Raw genomic sequence first — 20,594 nt, forward strand, 5'->3', positions numbered from 1 at the left:
GAATTACCAGTCAGAAACTGGCACTATATGGCAGTAGCAAGAAATGAGGGTATTTATAACCCCAATATATTCTTTGAATTCCCAGTCAGACAATGGCACTGTATACCAGTAGTAAAAATTGTGGGTGCACGTAACCCCAATATATTCTTTGAATTCCCAGTCAGACACTGGCACTATATGGCAGTAGCAAGAAATGAGGGTATTTGTATTCCCAATATATTCTTTGAATTCCCAGTCAGACAATGGCACTGTATACCAGTAGTAAAAATTGTGGGTGCACGTAACCCCAATATATTCTTTGAATTCCCAGTCAGACACTGGCACTATATGGCAGTAGCAAGAAATGAGGGTATTTGTATTCCCAATATATTCTTTGAATTCCCAGTCAGACAATGGCACTGTATACCAGTAGTAAAAATTGTGGGTGTATATAGCCCCAATTCTATTGCTAGGGGACTTGCAGGGTATTTCTGGGGTGAAGGTGGGGGGGCACACCGTTGGAACGGGTATCGGGGTATATATCGGGTATACGGGAATACACTGACAGTGTATTCCATTCAGGATCCTGGGAAAGCTGGGTTGCGGCGATTGAGCCCGTCAGTGCCACGTTACACTGACAAGCTTCTCCCTGGAATTTAGCTCTTATAAGAGCTGTTGGTTGTCTTCTCCTTCCTATCCTAGCCTGTCCCTGCCTACCCAGAATCTAAGCCCTAGCTAGCTGGACGGAAACCTCCGTCCTCGGTGAATTGCAAGCTCAGAATGACGCGAAGCTGGGCGTCGCTGTTCTTTTAAATTAGAGGTCACATGTTTTCGGCAGCCAATGGGTTTTGCCTACTTTTTTCAACGTCACCGGTGTCGTAGTTCCTGTCCCACCTACCCTGCGCTGTTATTGGAGCAAAAAAGGCGCCAGGGAAGGTGGGAGGGGAATCGAGTAATGGCGCACTTTACCACACGGTGTTCGATTCGATTCGAACATGCCGAACAGCCTAATATCCGATCGAACATGAGTTCGATAGAACACTGTTCGCTCATCTCTAGTTGGAGTTTTTGGGTCCAGTAGTTGCTGGGTGATGGGGAAGGGGAGGGGGTGTTTTGGTTGTCTGTCTGCCCCTTCCCTGAGCTTGAGGACTGGTTTTTCTTCCCCCACTTGGAATTCAGCCTTTCTGAATATAGGGTATCTGCAGTGCTCCTATTAACCCCTTCCCGACGGAACAGGAGCACTGCAGATACCCTATATTCAGTAGACCGGGCACTTTCAGACACAGGGATACCTAATGTGTATGTGTTTCACAGTAATTTTCTACTGTTATATGTATTCTAGGGAAAGGAGGGATTTACAACTTTTATTTTTTTTAAATGTTTTTTTTTTTTTTTAGCACTATTTTATGGGAGATTCTATACATTAATATTGTGGCTGGTCATAGACCCCCCATCCTTAAATTTTTTATTTTTTTTTGCTGACTTGAGTATAAGCCGAGGGAGGCTTTTTCAGCACAAAAACTGGGCTGGAAAATTCGGCTTATACTCGAGTATATACGGTAGTTATATTGTATATCTGAACAAAATGCTATGGTATGCCTAAAAAGTGGCAAAGTGATATTTGTAAAGAACTTCCAAATATACACAAGCCAAGTAACAGCATCATGTAGTGTTCAGAAAAGAGAATATCCTCTTCTTGAATATGTCCCAGGTAAGGGGGTTTTCACATTTGCCTTGTTTAAGTTGTTTTTTTTAGTCCATAACAGGAACAGAAGAATGGATTAAACAAAAGTGGATCCGTCTAAAGATGGACAAAAATCTAGATATGGGTCATTGGTCATTTCCCTGAACTGCCTCCATTAAACACTGGACTGACCTACTCAGCAAACAACTATTTTACATTTCCAAGAATTTACTGAGTGTATGTATGTGTGTGTGTGTGTGTGTGTGTGTGTGTGTGTGTGTGTGTGTAAAGATGATACAATATGTTTGCAGTGAATTGTTCAGATTTATTCATCCAGTTGTAAATCATTTCCTTCCAAAACTTGTTGTTTCTTCCAAACTGTGGGAATGATTGATTTCTATAGCAAATTTCCCTAAGAAGACACAATGAGGCTAATTTACCAAACAGCAAAACTGTTGGCACAAATCGTATCACATTTCATCACGGTATATAAATTATTATGTAGTCATTGAAATTAATTAACTCAGATGTACAGGACCTGAAAGCTATACCATTGATAATACTTCTACCTGCTATTTACCTCAGCTTCGTTTCAATCCGATCCATTCTTAGAAATTTTCTGCGCTCCATAATAGGATATAAGGGTAGTTTGCAATACACCCTTTCATCATAGTTATTCTATCCCACCTCATGCCTTACACTGCAGTACTGCTTGCTCATAATGTGTATAAATACACTAAACACTATAAGGGCGAGTTCACACGTAGATTTTTGGTCCGGATTTTGACGCGGAAAAAAGAAGTGACCTGCCCTATCTCGACGCGGATTCCGTGGTGGAAACCGTCGCAGTGTCTGCTTCAAGACAATCCCTCCGGACTAGGCCCATTTATTTGGGCCTAATCTGGAGCGGAAAGCTGCGACTGTCGGAAGCCGCGACAGTCGCGGCAAGCCGCAACAGGTGCATTTTGGTCTGGATTCTGACACGGCTTTCCGCGTCAAAATCCAGACCAAGAAACTACGTGTGAACTAACCTTTGCTCATAATGTGTATAAATAAAAGTACACTATAGGGGCGAGTTCACACGTACGTGTGAACTAACTGCTTGCTCATAATGTGTATAATAAAAGTACACTATAAGGGCGAGTTCACACGTAGATTTTTGGTATGGATTTTGACGCGGAAAAAAGAAGTGACCTGCCCTATCTCGACGCGGATTCCGCGGTGGAAACCGTCGCAGTGTCCGCTTCAAGACAATCCCTCCGGACTAGGCCCATTTATTTGGGCCTAATCTGGAGCGGAAAGCTGCGACTGTCGGAAGCCGCGACAGTCGCGGCAAGCCGCAACAGGTGCATTTTGGTCTGGATTCTGACACGGCTTTCCGCGTCAAAATCCGGACCAAGAAACTACGTGTGAACTACCCTTTACAACCAGTTCTGGTAGCCCTATAGCAGTGAATGGAGCACTGATCATGCAAGCACACTGGTACACCATTCACAAAGAGGAGAACTGGGAGTCTTTCTGATCCCGTTCTCATTGCTGGGGTTCTGACAGTCAGACCCCCAGCGATCTGACACTTCATTCTGCAGCGAAAAACAGACTAGAATAGGACATGCTGTATAAAACATAGTGTATACACTTGAATTTACTAACCAGTTCAGGGCCAGACACATTTTCATTTCTTTTCCGTACACGCTACAAGATTTTCTCCTTTGAATTATTTAGATAATTGCATAATTTGAGTCTTTTTTCTATAAAAATATAAATAAATATGGTTTTGTTTTTATGTTGGTTTTATTTTTCAGGGGTTGGGAAGGCAGGGACGGTAATAAACCATCCCTGCTTTCCCTATAGGTGCTCCTGCTGTAATAACTTCTTCAGCTGCACAATTTTGTGTAGATGTATAATACTGCTAAGTTAGAAACAGTTATGGCATATTCCCCTCTACTTACTAGGAAAAATTCATTCTGGCGTAGGGATGATGCTGTGGGGCACATACAGTGCAAGGTCCTCTCTTGAACAAGACCTGCACTACAAGCACCAATCTGCACCTGGCTTACCACAATCTATGAATGTGGGCAGAGTGGGGTCGCCTTGGCTCAACAGATTCATTATAACTCACACCAATTTTCTGACGTGAACTATAATGGAAATCTACTCTAGTTCTTATGCCACAGCCTCTTTATAAATCCCAGCTCCAGTCTGGGTATTGTACACCAGTCTTAATAAATCTGCCTATAAATCTAATCTCCATCTATCAGCTAAGTGAGAACTGCAAACTACATATAGAGTCTGTAGAGGGGGAAAACTGCTAAAAAAGGCTGAATACAAGAAATATAATAACTAAAAATAGTGTTGTTCCTAAAGTACACAAGTGGCAGCTTGTTCTGAAAGACGCCTGAAAAAAAAAGCGTTTTGAGGTGCTTTTATACAAACAAGATATTTCTATTTCAGGCACATTTGGATTTGAGGCATCTTTAGGTCTCACACACTTACTAGTCACATTTATTTCTGTTCCTATACTAGACACAAATAAACAGAAATTTGCAGCATTAAAATGCAGTGCAATGTTATTCTCTAAGCATGCCTGCATCTATAAACGGTAGCACGACTTCTGTATGTTGCCACCTCTTTAGAACTGATGGCCTCTCTGGACTGTGCAGGGTAATCTTTGTCTCGCTACATAAATGGCACGCTTATCAATTATTTCATGAATCCAATAGAATTTTGCAGTGATTAACACAGCGTTCATTCTGATAAAAGCAATGTTGGTACAGAGTCAAGACAATTGAGAGTCACATACAAAGCAGCCAGTAATTAGACTATGTGCGCTATATTAGTCATCTACTGTTGCTGCTTTTAGCGTCAAATCCAAGAAAAGGGATTTTGAACTCTTCCAAGGTTAATAGTAACTAGTGCTTAGCAGTATGACTGAAGCATGGATGTAGGAGAACATAGGACTAGAGTAGCAAACTGAAATTGATGGTTCCCATTAACATCTGCAGGACAAAAAGACGCTTTCCATTAATTCACACAGCCATTACCCATATCAAATCCCATGCAATGTACTGTGACATATTGACAATGGAAGACACAGTCTCCAAATGGCTCTTTTAATATCAAAACAATCAATATGGGAGTTTAATGTATAGCCTGTGCTGTCAGTTAAAAACTGCACGCTCAATGCTTAATTCCTAAGCCTATTTTATTGCCACTTGCTTTTAAACCACATTTGTCAGCAGAATATAATGGAAATATTTCTCATTAAAAGCACATCAAGTACAAAGATCTATTCCCAACTTGTTACAGTGCATGAAAGTTTACAGTATAAACCATTGGTGATCTGCAATGGGCCAATAGTAGATGGGGGCCCGCTGGGTTGCTAACGGATTTAACTTTACAGCAGGATCTAAGATTTTTTTTTTGATCTTCCCATTGTATCCCTGCAAGAGGTTATGGAATTTTCCACAGATTATCACACCCAGTACAATCACTGCTAGCACTCAGATTAAAGAGCCCATATTACTATAGCAAGGCTGCTGGCAAGATTTGTAGTCTGTCAGAGCACAAGTCAAGGCAGATGGTTTCCACTCAAGAGGTCGGGTCGGGGAGCGTATTGAACAATATGGTCAAGTGTACAAGCCGGGTTGCTGCCAAACAGAACAAGAACAATATACACCTCTATAAGGTTCAGGAGCCAAAACAACCATATTGCTCAAACACTGAGTAATGGAGGAAGGATCCTAAATAATGAAGCCATGAAGTATTTGGGCACAGGCTGAAGACAGGGGTAACTGGTAAGCCCTGGGCCTTTAAGAATACAGCATTCCAAGGGGGGAGGATGCAGAGGAGATGAAGAGCAGGAGAATTGTTACATGATCAACCTATTACAAGGGCCTTAAATACAACCAAGAATGATAAATTTACATTCAATTGGACTCAGGACAGTGGGTCAGAAATACACATATGTAGAAGTAGTGTGCACAATATTTTGATGGTTTGTCTTCTTATTCTAACAGGATTTGCTCTCACTTTTGGCACCTGTTCACTTTGTGAAAGCGATCAGAGCAGCCACAGTTTCTTGACAATAATGTGAACCTCAGCTCCCTCATGAAGGACATTTATGACACTTATTTTCATGTCAAATTTATTTTTGTTTTGTTAAAAAAGTAAAAAAAAAAAAAAAGTGGAAAAAGGTTGAAATGTGTTATGGTTAAAGTAAGAATACCATAAAGTGACAGCCATACCAACATATGTAACCGCCACATCCCACCACTGCTCCGACCACTTCTATCAGGAAGTTATCCTCTGTTTTTTGTAATACTTTATAACTCCTGCCATAAGTGAGGAAAACTCTCTGCTACATCCGGGCCCTGAGGCGAGATCTGTCACACAGCAGCCACCGTTTGATAAGAAATAAAAGGGAGTCTATCACCAGGAAACTGTATAACAAACCAGCCACAGCGCATTTTAGGAGGCATTATGCAGAACACCACCATACCTTATATACTTTTCAAGGAAATGGAGAATATATTGGATATTTAAAGGGTATGGTGGCACTTAGTATAATGTCCCCAACATATCATATCATATTGAATGTTGTGGTGACAGACTCCTCTAAACATTTTAGATAAGACAAATTGGTTCACCGCCCAATGTTTACAGAAATGTAGGGGGCCACACAGTGGCTCAGTGGTTAGCACTGCAGCCTTGCAGCGCTGGAGTCCTGGTGTTTAAATCCCGCCATGGGCAAAAAACCATCTGCAAGGAGTTTGTATGTTCTCCCCGTGTTTGTATGGATTGCCATCCCATATTCCAAAAAAAGACATACTGATAGGGAAAAATGTACATTGTGAGCTCTATGTGGGGCTCACAATCTACATAAAAAAAAATAAAAAAAATGTTTACGGAAATGTCTGACTTTTTTCTTCAAAGAAGATACAGAGAAAAATCCAACATAACTGATCCTTGTTTTCTCAAGGGAGATTAGTCATAGTCAGATGTCTGAAAGTAGCTTACTCCCCACTGGAACAAGCGTGCATGTGTACGGAGAAATTGAGAGGAATACAGTAGCTGTAGAGTGAATGACAGGGTGAGGTCATGTTTAGTGTACAGGAGTGCTCCTCCCCAATTATTAAAGGGGTTATGCCATTAAGAATGTTTGTCTTTTATCTATAGGATGGTTGGGAGTCGGAGACATCATTGTGTTGTACTTCAGGTAACGCGCTCCAATTGAAGTGAATGGAAGCACAGAAGTGTCCCATTCAGCAAGGAGCATGCCTACATTAAGTTGGTAACTGCAATTAGGCTGAATGTACAAGGGAAGGGGATAAAGCACACTTTTACTCAGGATTGGTGAGGGTCAGATGGTCTCAGTGGTCAGATCCCCACCAATCAGCTATTTATTGTCTATCCTATGGACCATTAATTTAAGCAAACCTGGAATAAACATGTCTATTCTAAGATAAAATGGAATTAATATAAGGCCGGAATAGATGGATCATCAATGTTCTATGCTACTATCTCTAGTTGCCTTCTATTGGGCATACGCCTTATAGAACATACACCTCTTGGCCAAACAAATACCTTGGATGACCATTTGGAGATCACAACCCAAAATAAGGAAATAAGGTAATGTAAAAAGATCAGTTGTATGTAAAAAAGCGAGGAAAGCAATATTCTAATTATAGAAGGCCATTAACGGACACATAGAACTGCATTCTCCACAGGCCAACTAGTAAGAACAATATAGACAGAAAATGGATATAGTAAATAACTTATAAACAAGATAATAAAATGATAATAAGCATCTATTCACCCACATAAAACATGAATAAATCTTGCTATTATGTCCCGCAGACTAGGAGCAATGGAATAAAAAAGTAGCCCATCACAAAGTTAATAACAGGATATCATGCAGAGTTGCTTTTGTGCAGGGTACAGCTCTTTAGCCTCTGCTTTCAGCAAATTATCTCTGCCCCTACTATATGTCAGAGCAATCCTGCTGCACACTGCTCTCATTAAAGCCAGCTCACTGCCCTGGAGCAAAGTCAGGGCTCCAGAAATCTCGCACATAATCTATGATTTACAGTCAAAGTTTAACATTGCACAGCAATATATTAAATTCTCCAACATTTCTCAGCTCACAAAACTCAGCCGGCCATCCTGAATTATATCATATTGCATTTTTATCACTGCAGTATAGTGCTGTGAATTGCATCATACTGTAAATAAAATATATTTTGCATCTAGTCCAAAACTTTAGCTACAGATCTCAACAATGCAAACAGTTGTACTTACAGTATATGGTATTAACAGGAGTGAAGCGATCCAACATAGAGAACAAATAACTGTATTGGAGTGCATGATATGTCTCACTGCTGTCAGAACATACATGTCTAGTATTCAAAACACGAAATGCCATCGGCACAAGCAAACAGATAGATTAGGGACGGAGTGCTTTTTTAATGTACAAGCCAGCTTGTCTTCACAAATATGAATTAGGCCACATGCGCTCAACAGTATTTTAGCATCTGAATACAAACTTACCAATTGGGCCATGCACAAAAATGAATCAAATGGTGAATCAAAATATCAGTAGATACAAAAAGCAAGGATTAATGGTGATCTGGATGCTCTAACACAGGGGTCCTCAAACTTTTTAAACAGTGGGCCGGAGCAGGGGTGAGCCTGCTCCTTTCGCCGCCCGAGGCTAACTGCAGAAAGCCGCCCCCCCCCGCCGGGAGGAGGGGGCGGATCGGGGGTGTGGCCGGGCGGATCGGGGATGTGGCCAAGTGAAGGGGCGGGGCTTAGCCCAGTTTGCCGGCAAAGAGTAGGCCCGGAGACTGCCTGCTCTCTGCCTGATGGGAGGCTGCTGGAGCAGCGCTGCTCCAGTGGCCTCCCCAAACCACCGCTCGGTGATAAGCCAGTCCAGTACAGCTTGTCCTGGACTGGCTTAGGTTAGCAAAAATGCCGCCCTCCCTGAGGCCCTGACATAGTGCCGCCTGAAGCGCTCGCTTCAGGTCGCCTCATGGGAGGTGCGGCACTGGGCCGGAGGCAGAGCAGGTCGCACAGACATCGGGAGCGGTGCCCTCCAATAGGTAAAGTGAAGTGCGCTCCATGGCCTGGCCCGAGCTCCCCAGGAACTTCATTATAAATGCACGCCTGCCGGCGTTGTCGGCGGAGCCAGACAGAAGTGCTTGGCGGGCCACATGTGGCCCGTGGGCTGCAGTTTGAGGACCCCTGCTCTAACAGATCGGAATGGACTCTCCTACATAGTGCTGTGGGCTTGGAGCCGGGGCATGTTTTCAGTTGGAAAAAAGATGCCAAGTCCAACTTCTGCTTCAAAAAAATGATCAATTATCTTTAACTATATTAGATAATTATTGTATGAATACTTACCTAGTCTGTTGAATATTTGCTTTTATAGGAATTCAATCACCATATTTTTTCCATTAATTCAGAGAACTGTAGTATCTGTGTGACCCAGGCTGTCATTTATGAAGGAGTCTGAACAGGAGAGTAAGAACCAGGGTGGAACAATAGAGTTTTGGCCTACTGAAACCAATGTTACTGGCCTGGTCCTACACATGACGAATGTGTTTTGAAATGGGCATTGTCCTGCGTGGGTTCCCCTTTAGGCTAAAGCCCCACGTTGCGGAAATGCAGCTTTTTTGTAACAGATTTTGCTGTGGTTTTTTGAGCCAAAGCCAGGAGTGGATTGAGCAGAAGGCAGATGTATAAGAACTTCCTATAAACTTCCAGCTTCTTTTTTAGTCATTCTTGGCTTTGGCTCCAAACACTGCAACAAAATCTGCAACAAAAAAAGGCTGCTTTTCCACAATGTGGGGCTTCAGCCTTAGGCTGAGGCTCCACATTGCAGAAACGCAGCTTTTTTTTGCTGCAGATTTTGTTGCGTTTTTTTGAGCCAAAATGAGGAGTGGATTGAGCAGAAGGGAGAAGTATAAGGACTTTTTATAGAGTTCCCATTCCTTTTGTAGCCATCCTTGGCTTTGGCGCAACAAAAAAAGCTATGTTTATAAAAAAAAGCTATGTTTATAATACATTTCCGTCATGGTTTTTCCCACAGCACTTTTTTGCTGCAGCCCACTACGTGGGGCCTTTGCCTTAGACAAATATTTGTATTACCCATGAAATTAAAATTCTGGAGCATCTTCTCTTCAAATTCTGTGCTGTCTTATTCCTCTGTTATTCCTCTGTGAAATGTATTAATAACTTAACAATTAGGTGTTGCCATTGTCCTCACCAGCAGACTGTGCCCCTGAACAGTTTAGCATTGTCTGCACTCATTGGATAGTATCACAATATAAAGTTGAACATTAAGCAGTCCTGACCAATCTTTATTCGTTGCCGTGGTGGCAGTAGACCGGATCACTACAATCCCACACTGGTTATTCTATTTTGAGCACAATGCTTCTTTATTTTACAATAAAATACACAGTCTTCACATGGTATCTTCAATTTCTTTTTCCTTTATTTACATGATAAAAATAGCCATTGAGAGACTTACCCGTCAGCCCTGCTGCTTCTGCAGATAGGAAGGCGCTCCATGACAATAAGAAAAATAGTCCTGTCTCCAGCATAGGGAATTCACACAACTTTGTGAATTTTGTCAAGTGACCAAAATGTATTAAGGAAAACAAATGTTGCCATAGGAATAATTCAGAAAAGTCTATTCTAACAAGCTCATGAGGGACTGGGAAAAGCTTAAAAATGTTACCATTTATCTAGCAGTGTCTTAAAAGCAGAAATTGTTCTTCTTCGAAATTGTTCCGCCATCTAAATAACAAAACATCTTCTTACTCATATACGCCACCACTGCTGTGCACAAGCTGGTTTTTTATATCTAGTGGAGAGCATATATTTTATTCCACTTACTTACCCACAACCTTTTGAAGAGAAAATGCAGAAAAGGATAAGTCCATCTTTGGAACCATTGTATTTTGCTGCTCGAATGCATCCAAATTACAAAACAAATGAAGCAGACGTGTCTCCTTGGTTACAGACTACATACAAACTCTGCATACAGTGCTTTGATCTTGCAGTCATACGCCTTTCTACATGTGACTTATGTTTTGCAAAATTGACAAATGTTTATTGTAAAGATGTATGGGCAAACAGAAGAAGAGTTAACATCCAGTTGGTTTTCTCGTGGATTTAGAGATCTGGTTCTCACCACCATATGTATCATCATCAGTTAATAACCGTGCGATCTACCTATACAGTGTGCACCAAGGTTATCTTTCTCTGATGCACCTGTATAAAATGGGCCGTGTTTCCAATTATATTAGTCCCTAGTGTGCTTGCTCACATGCAGGCTCTTGGCACATAATATGCGATTACCCCAGTATTAGTTCACTTTGGAGGGGGGGGGGAGTCATCAATACATTGACCATTATTGTGAGTGTATGAATGCTAGCTATTGGGCCTTCGGGAGGAGTCGTATTGGACACACCATGAACATATATTCCTGTGGGAGTCTTTATTTGTTGCAAGGAAAGCTACTGTGATTAGATGGATGAGAGATGAACTGGCAACAATGGGACAATGGAAGAAGTTAGTTAATAATCTACTCCGATATGAAGAAGGGGCATATAAACACAGAAGAAGGAATCCTCATAAGTATGGGAAGCCTGGTGCGACTCTCCACTGACTTAGCCCTTCCCTAGGTCATTAGAGGCTAAACTATCATCTAGACTCTGCAATGTTCAGTGAATAATCTTAATTTCCCCCTGTCTGGTTAGTATATCCTAGTGCACTGACCTGAGAACTCCTCTTTAGGATACCAAACATGTGCAAGGTTTTGTTCTGTAAGAACATGTTTATTGTTGAACAGCTATACACAATGTAATAATCGTGTCTCCTGCTTACGGTCAGTCTATTGTGTCCTGATTGTAACCTACAGTTTTTTATTAATCTTCTTCATGTACATGATGTTTACTATTTTTCCACAGACTATATCAGTGAAATACTTTGTTCTAATGATTAATATATGCAATGTATTGCATTGTGAGTTCAATTGAACAAGTTTAAAAAAAACAAATAAAAAACTATATTGTAAAACTGGGGAAAATGGAATCCTAACCTACCTCATCTCCACCTTTCCCCTTCCTAATAGAGCTGGACACATTATACAAACTAACGTCCATTACCTGAATGCTAGCTTATTCCAAGGTGCTACCTCCACAGTACTTGGCAGTAAAATCGGAGCTCCAATGGCAGCCATGCTGTGGTGCAACCTCTCACTTTCATCTCACACTAGGGGAAAGAGGTAAGTAGGAAATTAGAAGTAACTGAAGATCACACTTCCCCAGACTGATAGGAAGGTCAGAACTGGATCCCAGAAAATGTATGTACGTGTGTTTCTATTTAAGCATATCTATGTACAGTACAGACTAAAAGTTTGAACACACTTTCTCATTAAAAGAGTTTTCAGTATTTTCATGACTATGAAAATTGTAGATTCACACTGAAGGCATCAAAACTATGAATTAACACATGTGGAATTATATACTTAACAAAAAACCTGCGATCACTGAGGCTGGTGACTCGGATGAACTTATCCTCCGCAGCAGAGGTGACTCTTGGTCTTCCTTTCCTGGGGCGGTCCTCATGTGAGCCAGTTTCTTTTTAGCGCTTGATGGTTTTTGCAATTGCACTTGAGGACACTTTCAAAGTTTTCCCAATTTTTTGGACTGACTGAGCTTCATTTCTTAAAGTAATGATGGCCACTCGTTTTTCTTTACTTGGCTGCTTTTTTCTTGCCATAATACAAATTCTAACAGTCTATTCAGTAGGACTATCAGCTGTGACTTCTGCACAACAAAACTGATGGTCCCAACCCCATTTATAAGGCAAGAAATCCCAATTATTAAACCTGACAGGGCACACCTGTGAAGTGAAAACCATTTCCGGTGACTACCTCTTGAAGCTCATCAAGAGAATGCCAAGAGTGTGCAAAGCAGTAATCAAAGCAAAAGGTGGCTACTTTGAAGAACCGAGAATATAAGACAGATTTTCAGTTGTTTCACACTTTTTTGTTAAGTATATAATTCCACATGTGCTAATTCATAGTTTTGATGTCTTCAGTGTGAATCTACAATTTTCATAGTCATGAACATACAGAAAACTCTTTGGATGAGAAGGTGTGTCCAAACTTTTGGTCTGTACTGTATATACATTTATACATACATACAAGAATATGTATATGTTAACATTTGTTTAATACAGCATTTTTGGGCACTGTATGACTGTTAATTAAGGAATGTATGGGCATATTAAGGAGATTTTTCAGATTTTTTATATTAAATAGGCGGGGCTCAGTGAATGTGAGCTGAAATGCAGCAATATGGCATGGGCACTACAAAGTGGTTCTCGTTGTGTCTAAAATGTAGATCCAGAACCAGTAACTGTTATAAATAGCTGGTCTTGCAGATGCCAGCCACCAATCTATTACTGATAGATTATCCTACTTATCGGGTTTGTAGGAAGTGTGTAACAATGGAGACATATAGGTCTGTTTAGGAAATGTAAATGCAAAACAGTAGAAGAATTTAAAAAATGGTTGCAAAGTTGATATAATTTAATGCAGATTCTAATATTTACATACTCATTCTCATATCCAAAACTTATAATTAGACTAAGATTCTTAAAGAACTGGAGACTTGGGAGCTCAATACTACAGTGTTAAGTATAAACTGTAATGTTCCTTGTTTCAAATGGCAGAGATCTATGACAAATAAAAAGGTATATAAAAAAGTCAATTAATATCACATTACATAATGAATTGCAAATGACCTTATCATTTTGCTGACAATGTAGTTCGTAATAGGGTGACCTTATTCCTTCATCCTCCAACATGACAGCTATAAATGATAAAAAGATTCACACACAGGCAAGTGAGAAAATCTGTAGCACCAAAAGGACAATGGAGTAGATTTAATACTGTCTAAGGTTCACATCTGTGCCCGGTCTCCGTATGGGGATTCCGTTCCCCTCGCCAAATGAAAAATGTGCTGCTTACAGCGCTTTTCTCTCTGCATTTTTTGCCCTTTTCAGGCGGAAACCAAAGTCCATTCCACATTAAGTTTCCATTCGGGGGTCCGAATGCAGATGTGAACTTAGCCTAAATTTTAGACCGTGCAAACTAATCAGTCTTACGCTAGGTTCACAGTAGAGTTCAAGTTTCCATTCTTAGTGTCTGTATGGGTACCCAAAAGACGGAGACCTTGTCCGCCTAAATAGAGGTTGCACATGGACCCCATAGACTTTAATGGGATCTTATGCAGACTCCAATACAAGTGTAAATCCAGCCTTGTACCGCACCAGGTTTATCGAAGTGTCTAATGAAATTTCATAAGTGGTACGTTATTAGACTGTCCAGTCTAACGTTATATTACTTATTAGTTGACTCAGATTAAGCTAAAAAATGTGCCAAAAATTTTAAAAAGTTGTTACAACCACAACCCCTTACATCTTGCATAAAATGTGTCTAAAAAGCACTTGATAAATGTGGTGTAACACATTATGCAGTTTTGTTGGGTAAAAATAAATATGTTAAGTAAATATTCCACTATGAAATTTGCTAAAATATTTACCTGTCTTCTATATCGTGGTCTTGTCAAAAGCTAAGTCTTTTCTACTTAATTTTAAGCAGTTTTTCAGGTCTTAACCCTTAAGACTATCATGGTGTCTATCATACACCACTATCATACACATATCATTATGATAGACACCATGATAGTACTCAAGGGTTAAATATTGATGATCTATCCATACAATAGGTCTACAATATCAGATCAGTAGTAGTCCAACACCCAGCACCCTCACTGACATGTTATGTGCATCACATTCATCAGTCACATTCCCTGTTTACAGGTTATCTGAATTCAAGAAAAAGGGACTAAGCTGCAGTACCCAGCACAGCCAATATATAATGTATGGTGCTGTTCTTGGTAAGCAGTGCTTGTTTGAATGGAACTGTTCAAACAGCTTATGGGTGGTGATACTTTAGTTACTCTGCCTTTGGGCATTTGGGGTTATTAATTTAGTTTCAGTAGCTCCATGTGCCTCACATTAATAACAGTTAACCCCATCATGTCCCTCATATTAACCCCTGTGTGCCCCATACAAGGGTTACTAATATGTGAGACACATGAGGGTACTAATGAAGGACCTTAATTATGAAGATACCTAATTATTACCTCCATATGTCCCACATATCAGTAATTCTTATGTGAGGCATACAGGGAGTTAATGTGAGGGACATGATGGGGTTAACTGCTATTACTATGATCCCCATGGAGTTACTGAGCTGTAATGCACATGACCAGACTTTTTATCTACAATGGTGCATCTCCCCTCCCTCGGCTTATACTCGAGTCAATAAGTTTTCCCAGTTCTTGTGGTAAAATTAGGGGTCTCGGCTTATATTCGGGTTGACTTATACTCGAGTATATACGGTATATATATGTATAATACATTAATACATAAGTATACATTTTTTAACAAGCCTATGTCTACGTATAAAAGAGTTGTTGGACCAATAATTTGTTTTTTAATGGTCAAAGAAGTGATATTCATACCACAGTCCATAGCATTTCCTTTTCCGACGCTTCTCTGACCTCCATTAACTTCCTTGTATGTCAGAGAAGACCGATTTTGCAATATCTGATCATAAACTATCTATCCTAATTTTTATATACTCATGGCCAGTAGTTCTGTTGTGAACTATAGCCTGTCAAGGGTTATGCCAGCATGTCCCCAAATTGTACTTAAATGAATTCATAACAAAATTGTTTATTGTGATATTTACAAGTTATCTCCTATTCACAGATCAGGGTTTAACATTTGATAGCTGAGGAACAGGGATCCCGTCTGTCTTATATACCACTTAGCCTATATGAAAGGATTGCTTCGTCAGCTCCATAGAATGCATATGCCTGATCTGACTCTATTTATACTGGGTACATGGGGCCTCTGTTATTGTGGGTCCTCTAAATTGTTGTTACCAGAAGTATAAGATAAGGTAAGAGTGGAGAAAGCTGTGTATCAGTTACAGAGTTAGAAATCTATGCAGAAGTTGTGAAATACTAGGCAATTAAAGCACACTAAAAATGTGCAATGGAGACAAACAGAAGCAGACATTGTCTCCTCTACTTGGGAGTGTTAACTAGAATAGAGAGCGGGACTCATTCTCCCCACAGGTCGGAATACTACAAGTGGTATCTGAACATATCAGAGCTTTATGGCATATCATTTTTACAAAAGACCTTTCATGTCCTCAGGCACATGCGGTTTTATATACCGCTAGAAAACTGACAGTGCACTGAATTCAGTGCACTCTGAGCTTTCCTGTTATGTGCCCCGGGCTGTAGATATCAGTGCCATTACCAATCTCTATCCACTGTTAGAAGGGAGTCCCTGACAGTTAGCTGGGTTGTGAGGAACACCCCCCCTCCCCAATGGCTGTACTTGTCAATAGATCTGTACTGTTAGAGGCGGTGCTCCTTACCCCCAGCCATGAGGCTAAGCTGTGAAGAACGCCCCCCAGCACCAATATTTACAGCCCAGCCCAACAGTGCACTGAATTCAGCGTACTGTCAACCTTCTACCGGTATATAAAATGGCATGTGCCTGAGGACATGAAAGGTCCTCTTTAAGATCTGCTTCAATGTATAAAATTAAAATGGAAGTATAATTGTGGCCCTTGGTAGTAATTTAATAAGACAATGTGGTCCTTTCCAGAGTAGGCTGTGCACCCTATCCCAATACATATTGAAAATACTAAATACATAACAATAAAAATAACCAGATCTATTCTCAAAGGATATTAAAGAGGTGATGACTGCATATCCGGAGCCCATGGCAAATGATCCAGCAAATATCCCCAGGAAATTGCCAACACATTGGAAGAAGGCAGCTGCATCAAACGCATTTGGATTCTCTTTTGGGCTGTAAATTGATATAGAGCTAAAAAACAAACAGACAAACAAACATAAAAGGTAAGATTGACATACAGTATATTACACTTGTAAATTGTCTCGTTTAATAAGACAACTTCAATTAATGATCCGATCTTTATTTTAAAGCTTACACAAAAATACAATTGTCTTTAGAAGATGCCGGAAGAAATCAGTATAAGCTTTTAAAACAGATATATCATCCTTTATTTACCATGACAGATTTTCCAATACTAAGAAATTCTACTTTATATAAAACACATCAGGATATGGCTATTTGCACTCAGCAATTTTCAAATCCATCTCCCATGACAGGAAAATGAAAAGTAGATGGTTACTGGCACAAGAGTCACAAATGTCTATGGAAGAAAGACAGATATTGAGATGTGTATCAAAACAAGTGAATAATCTGTAACCCGTCAATGAAGGGAATTTGTTGTAAAGGCAGCTATTTCCTACGAAACGTAAATCCAGGCCAGTTATGGAGAATTGGGTTCAAAAGATCAAACACTGGGTTTCTAATTGCTGATCTACAAATGGATCTATCAGTGCATTTTCTACCTTGTAAAAAGTCAATGACCATTTAATATGATGTTTGTTGATAACAGCAATTTCTATTTGTCTTCTCTGCTCTTCGCATTATATCCAAAATTTATCCTATACATCCAGCAACCTTTGGAACTTGCTAAAGGACCATTCACATCATGTTTAATGGAGCAGTTTTATGGGTGCAAAAAACAGATGCTAAAAATAGACTGGAGGAAGATTCTGGATGGTTTTTGGAGCTGATTTGGAGCACATCAAAGTTAGATATAAATTCCTCCATGTGAATCTAGCTTTAGGGTCTGTAAGGGATCACATAATCGGTGTCAGAGATACATAAACAAAATCTGTATTGTGAGATTAGGAGCTGAAAAAGGTTTGGATCTTACAGAACAGGATAAGTGCTTACCTGAGTTCTCAATATACACACACACATAAACTGTATATATATATATATATATCTTAAAATGGGATATATATATATATACACACACACATTTTTTTCCTATCAATATGTCTTTGTAGTAAACAAATCCACGCAAACACGGGGAGAACATACAAACTCCTTGCAGATGTTGTTCCTGGTGAGATTCGAACCCAGGACACCAGTGTTGCAAGGCTGCAGTGCTAACCACTGAGCCACCGTGTTGCCCCTGGACTTTTTACATTTTCTGAAAAAACACCTCTGACCATATATAGACGCTTTTTATTCTTCATTTGTCAAAGTGTACTTTTCCATCAGAAATGTCAGCAACACTCTGTAAGTTTTACACAAAGCAAAATTCTATTATTACTCTCGATCGGAGAGAACATATGGCAGGTATCAAACATTTATTTAATAGAAATGTCACTGAAAATGTGTTTCAAGATTTCACAGTAACGTAGGTGTGTAAGTAAAATGCAGCCTAAACAGACAGTTTTGCATTATTTATCGTCCATATGTCTTCTCGGCTGTTCGGAATTTATAAAGGCCCTTGTTATTATGTAGCTGCAGGCAATCAGAACAAATAATAACACAAAACATTGCAAGCATTTCATAAATAGAATCGTCCTTGTTATACACCAAGCTGTTACATTTTTCTCAGGCAACTATTTCACCAGAGAATATATCTGCTGCCAGCGCACCTCCACGCGTTAGCACTTTATATAATGACAACAAGACTGTACAGGAATAAATACGTCCTGTCTCATGTTTCCAAGTGCAGGTAGTCACTGCGTGAGTGTTAATGAGTTTAGTACTACATCCTATATACATAAGGGAGGCAAAAGTCAAAATACATTTCTTTAAATAGGCATTGTTGTTTCAACGAATGCTGCATAAATGAATAGTACAGGTGATAAGGAATGTTGTAATATATCTTATCAGAGTGAAATATTTCTTTCTACTTTTATCAAGCTGTTTCCCTGATCCAATTCCCTCTGATAAACAGAGTTTCACTTTGTAAATTCTGCTTCATCTGCCTTGAGAAAGACTGCAGGTAAAATGGCTCCAGCTGAATTCACACCAGCACTTGGTTTCCGTTCAGGGATTCTGTCCCCGAATCCACTTGAAAAATGCAGAGAGAAAAGTCCTGCAAGCAGCAGGGTTTAACTTGGATCCAATGGTGGAAGGAAATCCACAGGAACATCAAGGAATGCTGACATACCTCCCAACTTTTTAAGAACTGAAAGAGGGACAAAGTGTGCAGCGCAATTTAGCCCTGCCCACTTTTATGTTGACTCCGCCCATTCTCATTCATTTTTCATGTGCCCCCACACAGTATAATCCTCCTAAGTCACCTGTAAATTATATGTCCCCCTTCATCTCTCCCCCAGTTTCATTTCCCTCAGCTCTGTCCCCAGTTTCATGCCCCTCTCCATCTCTGCCACCATATTCATGTCCCCCATCTCTGCCCCATATTCATGTCCCCCAATCTCTGCCCCCAGATTCATGTCCCCCCATCTCTGCCCCCAGATTCATGTCCCCCCCATCTCTGCCCCCAGATTCATGTCCCCCCATCTCTGCCCCAGATTCATGCCCCCCCATGTCTTCCCCCAAATTCATGTCCCCCCCATCTCTGCCCCCAGATTCATGTCGTTCCCCTCCCTTCATCTGCCCCCAGTTTCATGGACCCCCTTCATTATGTTCCACCTCAATGTTTAACACAAAAAAAGCACTTATACTCACCTTTTCCTCGCTCCCCCGTCACTCTCTCCGCAGATTCACTCACAGAGTTGTAAGTGCAATGTGATGTCATCACATTGCGCATGCACAGCCACTAGTTGGAGCGCCGCGGCAAAGCAAGGCGCTGAGCTGTGACAGCTCGTTGCTTTAGTAGCGTATGTATTCAACTCAGATCTGCATCCTCTGGATGTAGATCTGAGTTGAAATTGGGACAAACAGTACCTCCTGCCGCCGCGGCAAATCAAGGAGCTGAGCTGTGACAGCTCCTTGTTTTAGTCGCATATGTATTCAACTCAGATCTGTGTCCTCTGGACATAGATCTGAGTTGAAATCAGGACATATCTCTCGCCAACCGGGACCGGACACCGAAATCGTGAATGTCCCGCGGAAATCGGGACGGAGGTACGTGCTGAGGATAGCCACATGTATCCTGTGGTCAGTGTACAAGGAAGAAATAATGTTCTTACTTTAGGCTTAAAGAAGTTCTTTAGAATTTAAAACTGAATTGAGCCATCTTTAGCTTAAAGAGGACCTTTCATGTCCTCAGGCACATGCAGTTTTATATACCACTAAAAAGCTGACAGTGCGCTAAATTCAGGAACGCCTGTCAGGAACGCCTTTCTGACAGTGAAAAGCTATCGATAATGGCAATGATATTGCACTGTCAGTTTTCTGGCGGTATTTAAAACTGCATGTGCCCGAAGACATGAAAGGTGCTCTTTAACAAATAACTGATAGAAAGGGATGTGGTGCTACCGCCAGACCCCTGTAATCTTTATAGTTTACCAGGCACAGCTTTATACTTTTAGTATTGTCTATACTTGGTATATTAGCTTACGGCAGCTTAGTCCCATTCTAGTGAAAGGTTCCAAGCTGTAAAAAACAGGCACAGAGTCATGCCCAGTGGTGTAACTACCAGGGTAGCAGGGGTAGCGGCTGCCACAGGGCCCGGGACATTAGGGCAGGGTCGGACTGGACCACCGGGGAACCGGTGAATCCCCCGGTGGGCCCCGAGCCCCGACTGTTAAGTCCTCATTTTGCCAAAGCAGATGCACTGGTCAGCGGCCCAATTGTGCTCCTGACTAATGCATTTGCCGAAGGAAGTGTCAAGAGTTGGAACTCCTTCCATCTCTTTTTGATGACTTATGATAAAGATAGTAAAGTTAGGCCATCAATTTTGTCGGACTGGATCTTTAGAAAGTGGGAAACAACAAGTAGAGATTTGATTCTCTACATGGTATCAATG

At 40.7% G+C, this 20,594-nt stretch overlaps 1 protein-coding gene across 1 annotated transcript in view; it reads right to left on the reverse strand.

The window, feature by feature from the left end:
* Window positions 1-20,594, reverse strand: part of SLC9A9 (solute carrier family 9 member A9) — a 571,893-nt gene that overhangs the window by 386,505 nt on the left and 164,794 nt on the right. Inside the window, exons 7-8 of the mRNA XM_075268848.1 lie at window positions 16,513-16,651; window positions 10,191-10,296 (exon numbers count right to left, since the gene is read on the reverse strand). Of these exons, the coding sequence (XP_075124949.1) occupies window positions 10,191-10,296; window positions 16,513-16,651 (245 nt within the window). The remainder of the gene's footprint in view (window positions 1-10,190; window positions 10,297-16,512; window positions 16,652-20,594) is intronic.

This window comes from Leptodactylus fuscus, chromosome 3 (assembly GCF_031893055.1).
Source record: "Leptodactylus fuscus isolate aLepFus1 chromosome 3, aLepFus1.hap2, whole genome shotgun sequence".
Classification (NCBI taxonomy): Eukaryota; Metazoa; Chordata; class Amphibia; order Anura; family Leptodactylidae; genus Leptodactylus; species Leptodactylus fuscus.